General features: G+C 44.7%; 1 protein-coding gene across 1 annotated transcript in view; it reads left to right on the top strand.

Annotated features, from left to right (window-relative positions):
- Window positions 1–4,773: 4,773 nt before the first annotated feature.
- P3h2 (prolyl 3-hydroxylase 2) overlaps window positions 4,774–15,573 on the top strand; it is a 156,541-nt gene continuing 145,741 nt past the window's right edge. The window contains exon 1 of the mRNA XM_005344774.3: window positions 4,774–5,244. Within this exon, the coding sequence (XP_005344831.1) occupies window positions 4,774–5,244 (471 nt within the window). The remainder of the gene's footprint in view (window positions 5,245–15,573) is intronic.

The following is a 15,573-nucleotide window of genomic DNA, read 5'->3' as shown; positions in this document are numbered from 1 at the left end:
CTTCCTTTCTTTCTTTCTTTCTTTCTTTCTTTCTTTCTTTCTTTCTTTCTTTCTTTCTTCCTTCCTTCCTTCCTTCCTTCCTTCCTTCCTTCCTTTTTTCTTTCTTTCCTTTTCTTTCTTTCTCCCATCTTTCTTTTTTTTTTCCTTTCATGTATTTCTTTCACCTTCAGAAAGAAGCAGTTCACAAAAGTACTATCACCCAGTGTTCTGGGACACAGTATACCTGTTATGCCCAAATCCGTGGGTCCCCACAAAAGCCAACAAAGGAGACCGAGTCCCATATGTAAAAGCAAAGAGCCTTTATTTTAATCAGGTTTGCAAATTCGGTCTCTCCACATGTCCAACATATTGGAATATCCAGAGAGCCTCAATTAGAATTGGGTTTTTATAGTAGTAAAGGTGGGGGTGAGGGGTCTCTGAGGTTCAGGACCCCTGATTGGCTGAGATTTATCTAGGGTGTCCCAGTGAAGTGCTGGCAGGTGTTTCTATCTACAGTGCTTGGAATGCCAGGAATTTCCTTTGAATGGTCTGCTCTTGGATGGGTGTTGGGTAAGATTGGCCTCACAGGCATTGTCTCCGGGTAAACTATTGAGACTCCAGACTCCATTTAAATTTATCAATGGCCAGAGACCCAGGTGATAATGTTGGAAGTAAAGAACTTCCTTTGGATGACCTGCCCAGACTTAGCTTTCATGGTTGGCCCCCGACATATACATTTTATACTTTGTCATGTGCGATTAAGCATTGTTTTCCTGTCTGTCCCTGTGCTGTGACCTGTGGGTCTCAGCTTCCTCGTTTGTATATGGGAATTGGACAAAGTTTGCAATGCTAAATTACTGTCCCAAGATTCTTGAAGTTTAGCTGTGGCCTTGATACTTAAGGCTTATTAGCCAGTTTTTTAAAATGTGAGACTAGTCCTGTACCTTACAAGACATTCAGCACCATTCTTTGCTTCTACCTCCTAGACACCAATTGTAGGATATTCTTTCTCACACCACTGAGCTGACAGCGAAAACTGTATCTATTGTCAAGTGCCTCTGGGTGGGGACATCATTCCAGGATCTCAGATTTCATTGTGTATCAGAATATCCGAGATGGGAGTGCAAATGGGGGGGGGGGCAGGCTTGATTCCACTTCGAAATGTAATTTTTTTTATTGTTGTTGTTAATTTCGTCTTTGGTAATACCATAAAGTTCAAAATTGATTCTTTATGAGAAATTAGATAACGAAGCATGGCATCCTGCATCGGGAGTTCCAGCATCAAAAAGGAAATTGACAGAGAGGCAAATTTGAGGTCCTGTCACAGATCTATGATAAGCCAGGAACTATCAAATTTGGGGTCCAAAACTTTTCGTCCAACTTCAAAAGGTGAGTCAGATTGGGCTTGCTAGGGAAGCATATCATCAAAAACCCTTTTACTCCAGAGTCTCATGAAGGTAACACAACATCCCGTTAGTCTCAGGAACATTCCCAGACCACATGGAGCCCTACCTCCATGTGAGGCATTTTTTTTTTTTTCTTTTGAGACATAGTAGCTTTGGAGCTTATTGTGGAACTTGCTCTGGAGACCAGGCTGGCCTCAAACTCACAGAGATCCGCCTGCCTCTGCCTCCTGAGTGCTGGAATTAAAGGTGTGCGCCGCTGCCACCTAGCACATGTGAGGCATCTCTAAAGACAGTGTTCTCAACCTTGGTTTGAGAATAGAAGCATCAGAGTGACTTTGGCAAATCCCGTTGGTTAGGTGGTGTCATAGGTTAGGTTAGTTGTACCATACCAATTAAATCCAGAACTGGGACCACATGAAAATGTTTACATTAATCAGGGGCTGGAGAGATGGCTCAGCAGTTAAGAGCATTGCCTGCTCTTCCAAAGGTCCTGAGTTCAGTTCCCGGCAACCACATGGTGGCTCACAACCATCTGTAATGAGGTCTGGTGCCCTCTTCTGGCCTGCAGGAATACAGGCAGACAGTACACTGTATACATAATGAGTAAATAAATAAATATTTTAAAAAATGTTTACATTAATCAGGTCATTTCAGTGTTCTGAAAAATCTCAGGTGCTACCTTGTAACTGGAGGTTTCTCTCCTGTCTACCAGTTCTCAAAAACCACTCTGAGCCTTAATATTAATTACAAACTGTTTTGGCTTATTAGCTCAGGCTTCTTATTAACTAGCTCTTACAACTTAAATTAACTCGTTCCTATTAGTCTGTGTTTTACCACAAGACTTGTGGCACATCTTTGCTTCCCCAGTGGCTTCTAGCATCTCTCTGACTCCTCCCTTTTTCTCACTGTATCTCTCTTTGGATTTCCAGCCTGGCTCTATTCTGCCTGGCTATTGGCCAAATCAGCTTCTTTTTTAACCAATGGTAATAAAACATATTCACAGTATACAGAGAGACATCCTTGTAGTGATATTTCATTTGTATTTTAATAAATAAAACTTGCCCGAAGTTCAGAGAGTAAAACAGCCCCGCTAGTCATTCTTACAGACTAGACAATAGTGACACACACCTTTGATCCCAGTAGCCATGCTAGTTTGTCATAGAAACCACGCAGTAGTGGTGCACACCATTAACCCCAGCACTAGAAAGGAATATAAAATGGGAGGAGACAGCTCTCACTCACAGTCTCATTCTGAGACTCCTAGAGGCAGCATAGTCATTTCAGACTGAGGTAGAGGTAAAAGCCAGTGGCTGGCTGTTTTGCTTTTTTGGCCTTCAGGCTAGCTTTACACATTCAACACTACCTGAGTGAATTATCTGTCATTACCTTGTGGCTGTGCACAAGTATGATAGACAAAAGGCTTGAAAGCTTGTCCCTGTCACAGCTGGAAGCCAGCAGTTTGTTTGTGGACTATAGACCGTAGGCTCTTGATTCTGTCCTTGTTTCTCCCAAGGTTTCTTAGCTATGTCCTGCCAGAAGGTTCAGCTGCTCTGTTACTAGAGCACAACTAAGTATGGTCCACATTCTTAACTTGTATTAGAGTCCTGTATTTTGTGTTCATATCTGCATAGCTCTGTAATCTCCCTGAAATAAGGACTCTGGTATGACCATCTCTTCCCCCATAATAATACACCAGGGGTAGGCACTAAAAATATTAAGCTAATGACACACATTTAGTGACACAAATTTCTCCTATGTAGAGCTGAGGTATGCAAAAGCATCTTGGCATTTGGTCTGCATCCCAAACACTACTTCTAACTGTGTGCTTCTAATCCTTCTCCAAATGGATTGATACACTTTAGATTCCAGTGTCTTTATCTGAACAGTTCATCACTAGGAGGAAAAGTCTATGCTAATTCTGGAGCTCCAAGTCAAGCTCCAAGGTAAGTCCCACACTGGAGCTTTGGCTCCAGCAGAAAGAGACAACTTAGACATATTAGAGAATTAGGTGGGAAAATAAATATGTACCTGAATCAGTTATATAGTCAGGAATGTTCATGGCCAAAGTGCCAAAACTCAACAGAACGAACACGGGAAATGACATGACACTCTGGCAAGCTTCTTGGATAATTGCCATTTCACACAAAACCTTTCTTTGGGAAATTCAGATCAGCTGGAGAGTATACGTGGTTCTTTCCTATTGGTCATCCTCCCCGTCTTCCAGAGACTATGATAAGATTCTCACAGACAATTCTAGACAAGCAGAATTCCTCCCAAGAAATTGCAGGCTGGACTCCAGAGTCTAGCACACACACATTTTTTTTTTTCCTCTGAGTGTGGAGCCAAGGAGCAGAAAAGAGGGGAACACCTTGGCTAGGAAGGTATTTATGACCCAGGAGAAGGGGAGAAGCAGGAAAGCCTCCAGCTAGTTCCCTGGACTCTGGCAGCTGTTTCTGTCAGAGTTCCCACTTCTAGATTGATGTTCATTGCTTAAGTCCCAGAGTACTGGGTTTGTTAAACTGCCTCTTTGTTTAACTCTCACAATAGGGATTTATGTCCAAAGAGCACTGGACATGTTGGGCATTTGGCGGCCTTAGAAGAGGTAACTGAGGCTCTGCTGCACAGAGTCACACATCTGGAATACTGCCAGAAGCAGCTTCACCTTCCTCCAGAGGTCTGGACGGGAAACTCGGGTCATTTATCGTCCTCTCCACACAGTGCAGGAACACATCCACACACAGCCAAAGGAGAAGGCAAGAGAGAGGGAGACCCTGCCCTCCTAGAGGGGGAAACCCTGCCCTAGAGGGAGCAGGAAGCTTCTATTCCCGTGGCCCAGAGTTAGGTCCATCCTTTGCTTATGCTTAGCTGTATAAACTTAGGCAAACCAAATCTACTCAAGCTGGCCTGAGCCCCTCCCTCTCCCAAGTGCGTTCCACAGAGGCTGAAATGGATCTTCGTGTTGCCTCGGAGGGTGAAGGACTGCGAAGAGCAGAACTGCAGAATGCGACAGTGAACCTCACTTCCTCAAGTGCAGAAGAGATAGCAACACTATCCTCTTCTGCCATCCACAAGGGACTCCCACACGCAAAACTTGTCCCTGGGGTTTGCCTCTCGTGGCGCTAGCTCTCAGGCCGCTGGAGCGCGGCTCGCGAAGGCTCGGCGGGTGGCAGGAGGAGCGTGTGAGTTGGAGGCGTCCCTTTAAGAGCGGCCAGGCGGGCGAGCCTCCGCCTCCAGGACCGCAGCGCGCCGCCGGTCACCTGGGGCTGTCGGGCAGTAGGCTCGCGGTGGGACCGGCGTGCTAGATCGGGGAGCCTGAGCGGGGCTCGGACGCGAGGTGCGGCGGGGGCAGGCACGGAGCGCAGCTGTTCCCGGGTGGGTTTGGCGGAGGATGCGGGAGAGCACGTGGGTGTCGCTGCTGCTGCTGCTGCTGCTGCTGCCCGCGCCGCAGTGGGGCGGCCCCCAGGACGGCCGCCCGGAGCCGGAGCCGGAGCCCGAGCGCGGTCCTCTGCAACCCTTCGATCTGCTCTACGCTAGCGGCGTGGGTGCCTACTACAGCGGAGACTACGAGCGTGCGGTGCGTGACCTGGAAGCCGCGCTGCGCAGCCACCGGCGCCTGAGAGACATCCGCACGCGCTGTGCCCGCCACTGCGCGGCTCGCCGCCCGCTCGCACCCCTGGGCGCCGGCCCGGGAGCCGAGCTGCCCTTCTTCCGAGCGCTGCTCGAGCGGGCGCGCTGCTCCCGCAGCTGCCAGAGACAGCGCCTGGGCGGCCCCGTATCCCGGCACCGCGTCAGCGAGGACGTGCGCAGCGACTTCCAGCGCAGAGTGCCCTACAACTACCTGCAGCGGGCCTACATCAAGGTACTAAGCGCGTCTGCCTCTAAAGCCCGCGCGTCCCTTCCTAGGGCTGGCCCCGGGGCATTGCTCCCAGTCTACCTTTCACAGTGGCTGTCCTGTGCGTGAAAGTAGACGCCCAGAGACTAGATGGACTTAGGCAGGTCCCCTTTGCTCTCTGTCTCAGCATCAGCTTCACTCGCAAAAGGGGGCTGGGCCAGTAATATTGTCTCAAAAGTGTGCTTCATGTGCCTGTAGTCTACCTAAAATGCTAAATTCCTTGACATACCCTAATCCTGATTTCTCTTTCTTCTCCTGGTCTGCAATCTGAACCTTCTAAGTTGAACAAAGTTTTCTCAAGCTAAAAGGAATCATGGTCCCAAGCGAAGTTATTTTTCTTCAACTATAGAAGAGCAAAGAGAAAAGATGGGGGCAGTATGCTTGAGGCTGTATGAGGCAGTCTCATTGAAAATATGGACTTTTGGGGGTACTGTTTCAGGTTATTAGGGGTTCCTCCCGTCCCGGTTTGCTTTACCTCAGATGCCCAATGCTTTCTGGTTTTTATTTGCATCTATTTAACTTCCGTGAAGGTACTGTCAAGAGGTATGCAATCCAACTGCCATAGTTTCCAAACCCACAGTTTAAAAGACCTAACTGGACGCATAGCAGGCAGATTCAGAATGAATCCCTTAGTCTCCACTTCCACAAACTCATGTTTCTCCAGTTCTTCCTACCTTCGACTTTCTGTCGAAGTGGGTGGATATATCCAGGGCTTTCCCACAGCGGTGGGAGGAGTTAAAAACATCACAACAGAGACCTCATCTCAGGGCTCCATCAAGCGCAGTGCTGAAGTTCAGGAGTTGACTAGACCGGGTCAGGCAATGGGGAGAAAGCCAAATTTCTTTCCAGGACTTGTGAATTGTTTTCTCCTGCTGTTTCCAAACGGTTTGCTAAGGCATGCATTAAGCATAGCGTTGCTTTTTAAAAAGAGAGTGGTACGGTATTTCCTGTTCTTCCAGGTATCAAGTCAATTCTGGGAGAGGGCCCCATGAGGGTCAATAGCAAAAATATTCCAAGTCTGTTCCCAGAGCAGAGTGTGTGTGGTTGGGTGGTGTGACCTCCCTCCCTCCCCCATGTATGATCCTCCTGGGAGTTTCAGGTGTGAGGGGGGATGATGTAGCCATTTTGTTGAAGGTTCTATAGTACATGGTAGGCAGATTTTCTTTTCTCAAGAAGAAAAGGAAAAAAGAAGATGCATGCTCATATTGGGTCTTCTGAAAAATAACCATGGATTCGTTCATGGTCACCATGGATTGCTGTGGTTCTGTAGTTATATATTTTCATATAATATTAACATTGTTTTGTTTTCCTTTGCCCCTGTTCCGGAGATGGAGGTCAAAGAAGATGAAACCACAGGCCTAACAGCCTTCAAACTTTTGTAGTGACCTTCTTTCACATAACTGACAATTTCTGAAGAAGGAAATATGTTCCCCGCTTTGGGAATTTGCTTGTTAATACCTAAAGGATACATTATAGTTTTTCTCTCCTCTGTGCTACATGGAAACTCTAGGAAGAAGCCTTTCCTTTGCTTCCCAGGGACACACACACACACACGCACACACCAGCCCCAACATCATATAGGCTAAAACATCCAAAATAATAAAAGACCATTCTTGAGCAATAAGAGCTTTTGACTGTGGGATTCAATGGCAGGGTGATCAGCTCCTGTGTACTTGGATATAGTCATAAAGCCATGTGTTACTGAATTGCTTCTGATATCTGCGATCTAGTTTGCACTTAGAAGTCTATTCCTAGGCCATATGTAACTCTGAAGAGCAGAAGATGCCTCAGAGTTAAGGTAGCACAACCATTCTCAGTGAGAAGATAAACATACTGCGCTTGCACTCAGGAGTAATATCCTCCTATATCCTGGGTCATGAGCTGCTGGTGGCAACAGATCCCTGATGCTCGAGTTGGAGAAATAAGAAGAGTTGAGAATTGTAAACTCTGATGATCTCTTGCACTCAGATTTCTCTTTTGAGAGATGAAGATTGGGATGTTCAGAAAGAGAAAGGGTCTTGGTACTTGCCACCTGAGCGGTATCATTTTAGCACGATTTGGTGAAGTGAGCTCAGGACCTAAAGTCAGCCTGGGCTCTGAGGCTAATGGACTCTAACCTGCGCTGTGCCCACAGCCGCTGCATGGCTCCAGGTCTGTTGAATGCTGCACTGGCAGGGATTATGCTGAATAATCGTAATTATTCAGTAATGGAAATCGTAATTAGACAGTTCTGGGATGAGTAGGTTTTTGTTCCCTGAAGTCCCAGGTACTCCTCTGTAGTGGTGTTGTATGCATTCTCCCCAGAAGCCTGGCATGTAGGGGAATCTTCTGAATAGTGAGGTGGTGTTAGCTCTTCAGAGGGATGGTTGGTGTGCATGTTTGCAAAGACAGGGTAAGACTCCTCCCAACTTAAAAATCTATCCTTTGTAAGATATCGTTCAACCATAGCCTGAACCCTAAGATACACCTATTAATGTTACGTTTCTTGTGAGAGTGTACAATGGTTTCTCTTTGCTGCTGGTTAAAGCCTAAATAAAGAGTTTAACACAGTCTCTCAGTCCTTTCCCCTTTACCTTCCTATTTCCTTATGTCTGACACTTTGGATCTTAGCCTTGTTATTCTTCCAGGGGAGCTAAGATCGGAAGTCTAAGGCCACCATAGACAATCCCAGTTTCCCATCTCCACAGTTGCAAGGTGGGGAAATGCTAGACTACCAGCTTGGTTTGAGTTTAGTTTATGACAGTCTGGGGCCTGACTCAGACAAACACTACAGGCGCAACTATTTGCATTGTTATTGTGGAAGTCAAGGACTCCCTCTCTTTACAGTGTTGAAGTCATCACTCTCCTAAAACCAAGAGAGACGTCTGTGAGGTTCTTGGTGTCCTTCCGCAGCTCCCAGCAGCTGTACTGAATGGCCTGGCAGAGAACTTTCCCCCTTTGTCTTTTCCTTTTATTTTAAATTATTATTATTATTATTTTTATTTTGGTGAGGGTGTTGAGACAGGGTTTCTCTGTGTAGTTTTAGTTTTGGAGCCTGTCCTGGAACTCACTCTGTAGACCAGGCTAACCTCAAACTCACAGAGATCCGCTTGCCTCTGCCTCTCAAATGCTGGGATTAAAGACCTGTGCCACCACTGCCTAGCCTAATTGATTTCTTGCTGTTTTGTATTTAAGAATTCTGGGTGTTGTTACAAAACCCCTTTCCCCTCTATCCACTTAGTTGGCTTGATTAGTTTTTCCTTTCTTCAAATTTATCTTTAGCCTTTATCAACTAAAGCTGTACTTCAGAAAAGCCTCAAACCACTGTACCTATGTTATGAACATCTTTGGTTTTAAAAACAAATGCAAGGGAGAGATTTTTCTGTTCTTATCTGTGTCCTGAATTGTCCGGAATGGTTTTTCTGTATCTTTTTCTTCTGGAATGGTTTTTCTGTATCTTTTTTTTCCACTGTTTCTAGCTGCTTAAAAAGAAACTAGTGCTGTTGTTTATTTTCTTACTTAAAGCGTGTTTGCTCTTGCATGTTTTGTCCTTGAGTTGGTGCTTTGTGAAATCTGACCTTTGTGTTTCTTCCTAGGATTAAGGGAAGGTGGGGGTGGTGTTTAATGTAAGCAATTCTGCCCCGCCTCCCGTCACCTTCCAATCTCCTTATCTGGACCTATAATCTATATGTTATTTGTACAGAAGAAAAAAAAAGTAAGCTCAAGTTATTTCCTCACTCCAGCTCTGCTTTGCAGCTGCTTTCTCTTTCTGGACTGAATGCCTTCGACAGGAATTGAAAGCCAGAAAGGACCACTAAATATGGCTGTTGTTGGTTCAGAAGCAAACCTTGTCCCGATCTGACATTTCAGTCTTTTTTTCAAGGGTTTCTAGAATATGCACAATCACTCTTCATCTATTTCAGAAGGCAAGCGTTTATCTGCTTGAAACACTATCCTGAAATATTAGTTATTATTCAGAAAACGAGGCTTCCCCTGCCTCTAAAAAGCCTTTCTTCTTTTGTCCCTGAGTCAGCAAAATATGTCACCAACCCATCCCACGTCCCATTCCTGAGGAAGGAATCCTGTGAAATTCATCACGAAGCCAGTTGCTAGGTCCCGCGTGGTCATCCCAGATGTTTCCCTGTCAGGCTTGTGCATCCCAAGTCTGTGCACCTCTGCGTCAGTCCACACTGACGTTATAAGTGTTATAAGCCACAGGGGCTGACAGTTCAGTTAGATCAGAAGGGAACAGTGACTTCTCAACCTGGGCCTTCAGGGATTCCTTTATAGATGTTAATAAAGGCAAGTAATAAAACTGACCTCCTCAGTTATTATTTTTTTTTAAACAGACCGTATCTCTGGGAATCAAAAAAATTCTGTCAGTAATTACTTGATTATTGATAGACTCTGAAGAGGTTGTTGTCCAGGAGCAAAGTGTGAATTTCTTAGAAGTTTAGGTCTCAGGGCTAAGGGACTCTAGGTGAGATTCTTTTCATCAAATAATAGTGTTGGGACATGAAAGCAGGAGAGATAATGGTGTGATTCTAGAAATCCAGTCCAGCAAAGGTAGAGATGCTGACTATGGGCACTTAAATGCTTTGTCCGAGAGAAGCCCGAAGACCATGAAGGATTCTGGCCCTTCAACAATGTCACTAGATTGGCCCTAGATTGGTAAAGCAAAGCAGGGCAGCCATTGGGATTGTGGCCTAGAATACAGGCATTCAACCCTCTCTAGTCCTGTGTTTTTTTTTTTTTTTGTTTTTTTTTTCCCAAGCTCTACATAAAGGGCATAGTACCAGCCTATGGCTTCCTGTGGAATCTGTGATGCTGTGAGATTGACCTCTTGCCTTCAGAGGCAGAGCAGAGAGACAGCAAGCCTTCCTGGGCTCCCCACCCCTAGCCTTTCCATTCACAGGGTACATAATTCATTCAGCCAACCATCGTAGTTGTCTGGTGGAAAATTTTGCATTTCTCATTAGGAGCAACAATTCTTTTCTTTTTTTTTTCCATTCCACGTTCTTCCACAATTTTTTTCTGCCTTTTAATTCATCCCTCCTTTCCTGCTGTCTGACTTCCTAACTAATTTCTCCCAGACCTGTCCATCACTTGCCAGATGGATGATTGGAGGGAGCTTTCCACAGGGTGTACTGGGCTCATGGGGCCTTTTGTGTTCAGTGCTGCAGAGGACTGCAGATGCTGGTGGGAAAGAACTGGGTTTGTTTGTACCCTGTTCTGCTGACTTGTGCTGTGTTGCTGTCTATACTTTCCTCAGGCATTGTCTTCTTGTTGGTCCACAGGATAAAAGCATGTCTGAGAGCGGAAAGTTAAGGTGATTCTTGCGGGAACAGCTAAACCAAGCAAGCTAGACAAGGAGGCAAGGTCAGCTTTCTGGTTCAAATATAAAGGAAAAGCATAGATTCCCCTACTAGTGAGATACACAGTCTGAGCATCTCCGCTGAGCTTCCCTTTCTTTCGTGTTCCCCCATGTGTTAGCCTTTAGCACGGACTAGAGAAGAGATTGTCCAGATCTGCATCTTTCTGCAGCTCCTCCTGTTACACTCATGGAACGCTGTGCTCCAGCCAGCTGCTTTTACAGAGGAGAAAATGAAATTGGAGGGAGGACAGGGCTGCTCAGGTTGAATTCAGTTAAATAGAAGAGCTGAGAGCTGAACTGATGGACCCGGACTCCCTCCCTCCTTTGTGATATTGCCCTGACCATTGTGAGTGAGACCTATGCTTCACTTCGGATGCATAAGACTTGAATGAAAACTGGCACATTTATAATACAAGTGTAAAGCACCTACCATGATAGAAATTGGAGGACTATTTTTATAGTGTCCCTGTGTGTTCTATTTAGGATAAGAAAAGCTACTCAGCTCTGGGGTAGTAAACATTTCTATGAGCCTGACTCTCTCCTTCTGAGCTCTTGTCCTTCTTGGTTGCACCTACTCAATTGTGTAGGTTCCTCCAGCACTGAGATTCTGAGACAAAGGCTACGGAGAACGCCGTGGACTCCGAGAGTTCCTGTATTGGGTTGGGTCACATTAAAAGGACTTTTCCTGAAATTTGGGAAAGTTCAAGGGGAAAGGGAAGGTCTCCTCCACGTGCTGAGCAGGAAGAACAAGCAAGGTGCCATGGAAGAAGAGATGACCCAGTGAGCCCATTCTAGAATGCTAGTTTCCAAGTAGCCATTTGGATAAAAAGCAACCGTTTGGAAGAAAATGTAGCCATTTTGAATTGAAGCTGCAACAGGGACTCCACTTAAATATGAAGGAGGGCCTTTGATTGAACTGGAGCAGATGGCCCTCCTTCCCGCCAGTCCTCCCCCTCAGCTTTCCTCAGTGATGTCCTGCCATACTCGTGGTGCCTCAGAGCTTCAGCGATCCTGTTTTACAAACAGTAAATAAGTCCCCAAAGAGACTGCAGCTGCACAAATTCGTGCAGAAACTCGATGGGAAAGCCAAAATCCAAGGTCTCAGACCCCTACTTCCGTGACCTTGCCCTGGATGCTGCTTACCGGACGCACACTGAAGAGTCTAAAGTAGCAAAAGACAACAGCGTGTCACGTGCATTGTCTGGTCAGCAGGAGTCTCTACAAATAAAAGCCACAGTCCCGTTGTGCAATGATGTCGGGTGTGTTACTACTCAGCCTGTTTCTGGGGAAGTCTTAGCAGTACCACCTGGGTCAGCGCTGTTCCCTGGTGAGCGAAGCGAGGGATCTTTGCTGGAAGAGAAAAAAAAGGAGTCAGAGCCAGAAAGGGAAGGAGCCAAGATGTCAGAATTTCCAGAAGTCCGGGCTATCATAATGAATCCGCTGGAATTCGTCATCTGAAAATAATTGATTCGGGTTTTGTGAAAGTGCCAAGACACTACTGGGGATTGCAACATGAGTGTGAGGAGACTCAGGAAAGGGTTGGATGAAGGTAAAGAAACAATACACAATTTATCAATGAGTACCGAACCAAGAAGCGTATGGGAGGTAATTGAACCAATCTTTATTATTCTTGCTTGAATGCTAAATATTTAGCCTTAACTCTGCCAAGATCAATAGTCTTGCATGTTAAATACCAACACATGGTTAAGAAGCCAGGCACAGGGAATCCCTCCTCCACCAGATTTGTCTGGTTGTAAAAATCATCTCCAATTATGCTATCAAAGATTAATTCAGTAGACCCTATGAATTATTTTTTCGCTGAAGCAAGATGTGCTTCCTAATATTTTAAGGTTGAATCTTGGATTACTCTCTGATTCTAATAGATGGCACTTACAAATGACATCAGGGACAAAGACGTTCAGCCACTCATGGCTTCTATAGGATTTCTAAGGGGATTAATCCTGCAGTGGGACCAAGGGCAAATTTCAGGTCCATAGGTTTATAAGCCAGGGTCTCTCAACCTTGGCTTAAATGTTTAGAGAAGTGAAATTCCTCATACCGGGAGTGTTTCTCTTCCTCTTAGGGTGGTGAACAATATCTCTGGCCCTTAACTTCTTAGTAGTTGTCAGTAGCACACACCCCATCTTTTTAGTATGACAAGCACAGAATGTTCCCATACGCTGTATTCTGCAGAGGTCCCAATGGCCTCAGACTCGAACTGCTGAAGTAACCCGAGCCATATACAGCATGACTGTACATCAAGGGTAGAAGATCTCAAGTCAAGTTGTGGTGGTGGATACTTGATGACCTTGTGCCCACTGATGAATGTTTATGAAAAAGTTGGCTACAGCTTGCCATCATTCTGAGGGAAATCCACTGGGAACAGACTTTCTCCCTTAGCTGAGGAGCACAGGGTTGACATATCCTGGATGGTCCTGCCTCTCTGCCCTATTCAGATAGGAGGAAAGAACAGAGTTTTTATATTTTCTCTGCTTTTCACTCCAATATGTTGTTTTAGTGATGCAAACAAACACCTCTTGGTTGTGAACTCTAGACTCCAGAACATACTGGGTGTCTTCCTACATACCATCCATCCATCCATCCATCCATCCATCCATCCATCCATCCACACACACATCTCCTTCCTTTTGGAAGTTGCCCAAACAGTATTCTACTGTGACTCTTGAATTTCTTGCGTTTAGGTGTGTTGTCTTAGTAACTAGCTTAAGCAAGCTGAAAAAGAGAAGTAAACTTACAGACATTTTGAAGTATGGAAAATCAGAGTCTGGGGGCTTGGAGAGAGACACACAAACACTGTGGGGGCAAAGCAGGCTGCAGAGACAAGAAAAATAAATTAAAGACATCGTAAGGCTGTAGATTAAAAAGTGAACCAAGCTGGGTGTCTGGGATAAGAGGAGGCTGCTCTAAGGAGCATATGGATGTTGTACTTTCCAATATGCCTGTCGCTGATAAAAGCAAAGACTCAGAGATAGGTATAGGGCTTTACCTATTCCTGTCTGACCACCATCTCTGCTCCTTTGAGAGAGTTCGGCCTTGGTGAGCCAAACCAGAGTGGCTAAACCAGTTTCCTTTGAAGAGGGAAAAACCCCTCTTGAGGGAGATTCCATTTGCTCAGCATATTTACCAAAAGGCATACTCCCCCTCCAGACAGCAAAACAAACAGTACAGGGAAAGACTGAACACCACCCCCCCCAAAAAAAGCTAGCTGCTAACTTACATTAAAATACCCTTCTTTTCCAATCAAAAAATTAAAAAATTATTATTGATCCTTTTAAGGTGTAGCTTTCTTTTTAGGTCTGGGAGTTAGGAAGAATAAGGTATTTTGTCTGTCTTCCAGAGGGTCACAACCTGGTGAAGGTTAAGAGAGGCAGAGGTGGCCCTGTGTGCTTAAGCAATGGCTGTGCATGGACGATGTATTTGGAAGCAGTGGGATTAGCTATGGAAAATGCTTACAAACACAAACAAAACAACAAAATTACAAGAGAAAACAAAACAAAAACACAATGTTGTACAAGAAGGAAGTTAAAAAATAATAGCAATTTAAACATTTGATAGAAAAGAAGGAATGAGATTCTGTTAGACGCAGAGAGGAAAAAAAAACACATGAAGAATTTTTTTTTAGTAAGAAGTAGCTCCAGGCTGCACACAGAGATTTAAACTTGGGACTCCAGAGCTGGTGAGACTGAGGCAGGAAGTGAGTTCCAGGCTGGACTCTGACTCAGTAAACAAAACAACAAACAAACAAACAAAAAAAAAAACAAGATGAGATAAGAAGAATACAAGCAGTCTAAAAACTAAATTTGCTGGGTCATTTTTTCTTAAAGAATAAATGCACTTCTGTGAAAATTGGAAGGTGGGAAGGACCTGGAAAGAATTGGAGGAGGAGGAACAATGTCAGAATATATTGTATGTAAAACTCTATTTTCATTAAAAATGTCTAGTGATAATGGATTAATTTTAGAGAATTTGACTAGTAATTATAGAATATATTACTTCAAAGTAATATATATCCCCGTGGAATATAGATTTAGTGATTGTTTTTTAATTTGTTTTTTTTTTAAGTTAAAAACAAATTTATTATTCAAATTCCAAGGGTTGGAAAATTTGAGGTTGCAAATCTTTCTTCATCTATTGGGCACTATTCATAAAAAACATCAATAGCTAGTAGCAGGTTAAGTATCACAATTTCATAATCACACTAGTTTAGCAGTGTCTAATGCATATGAAGAGCCAACAGGCAAATGCGACCCGTCTCAGGGACCATCTGCAATTTACCGGAATGAGATGACATCCTGCTGTCCACAGCTTAATTCTCCTTGGCCTGGGAGCGGAGGCAAAGTCAAAGTCAATGGGTTGTGGCTGAAGATGCATCCCGGGACCACAATGCAAGTGGTTTATTTCTCGAGAACACGCCCCCCACCCCCACTGCACTTTCATTTGAATGCAGTATTTGGGATAATTTGTCCAAAAGGGCTGGCATTTCCAAATGTAATCAGATCATAATGAAATAAAATGAAATAAGCCATAGAACAGTACTTGGGATTTTTCTCTCCCTCATCATTGAGACTCACTGCCTCCCATCATCAATATTTATTGAGCATTTACAGTGTACTAGGCACAATAGAACATACAGAAAACATTGTCCCTGCTCTTGAGGAGCTTACATTCTAAAAGAAAAAAAAATACACCTCTTTTAAAATGGCATTTTTGTTTGGTGTTTTCTGTAAAGTAGTGAGGAAATACTCGGTACGTGTGAGCTTTGGGTGTGACTTAGCCCCATCTTTACTGGAGGAAAGGAGGAGGGAGGGCTTTAAAGGGAGACGGGACAGACCATTCAGGGTGGGGTTCCCAGGGAGATAAACACAAGCTCAACCAAGGAGAGCTGGGCTGTAGGAAAGAGGATGAGGGGAGGCTGTGGGATG

This window comes from Microtus ochrogaster, chromosome 2 (assembly GCF_000317375.1).
Source record: "Microtus ochrogaster isolate Prairie Vole_2 chromosome 2, MicOch1.0, whole genome shotgun sequence".
NCBI classification, from domain to species: domain Eukaryota; kingdom Metazoa; phylum Chordata; class Mammalia; order Rodentia; family Cricetidae; genus Microtus; species Microtus ochrogaster.
Note: the sequence above shows the minus strand (reverse complement) of the source record. Positions and strands in the feature narration are given on the sequence as shown.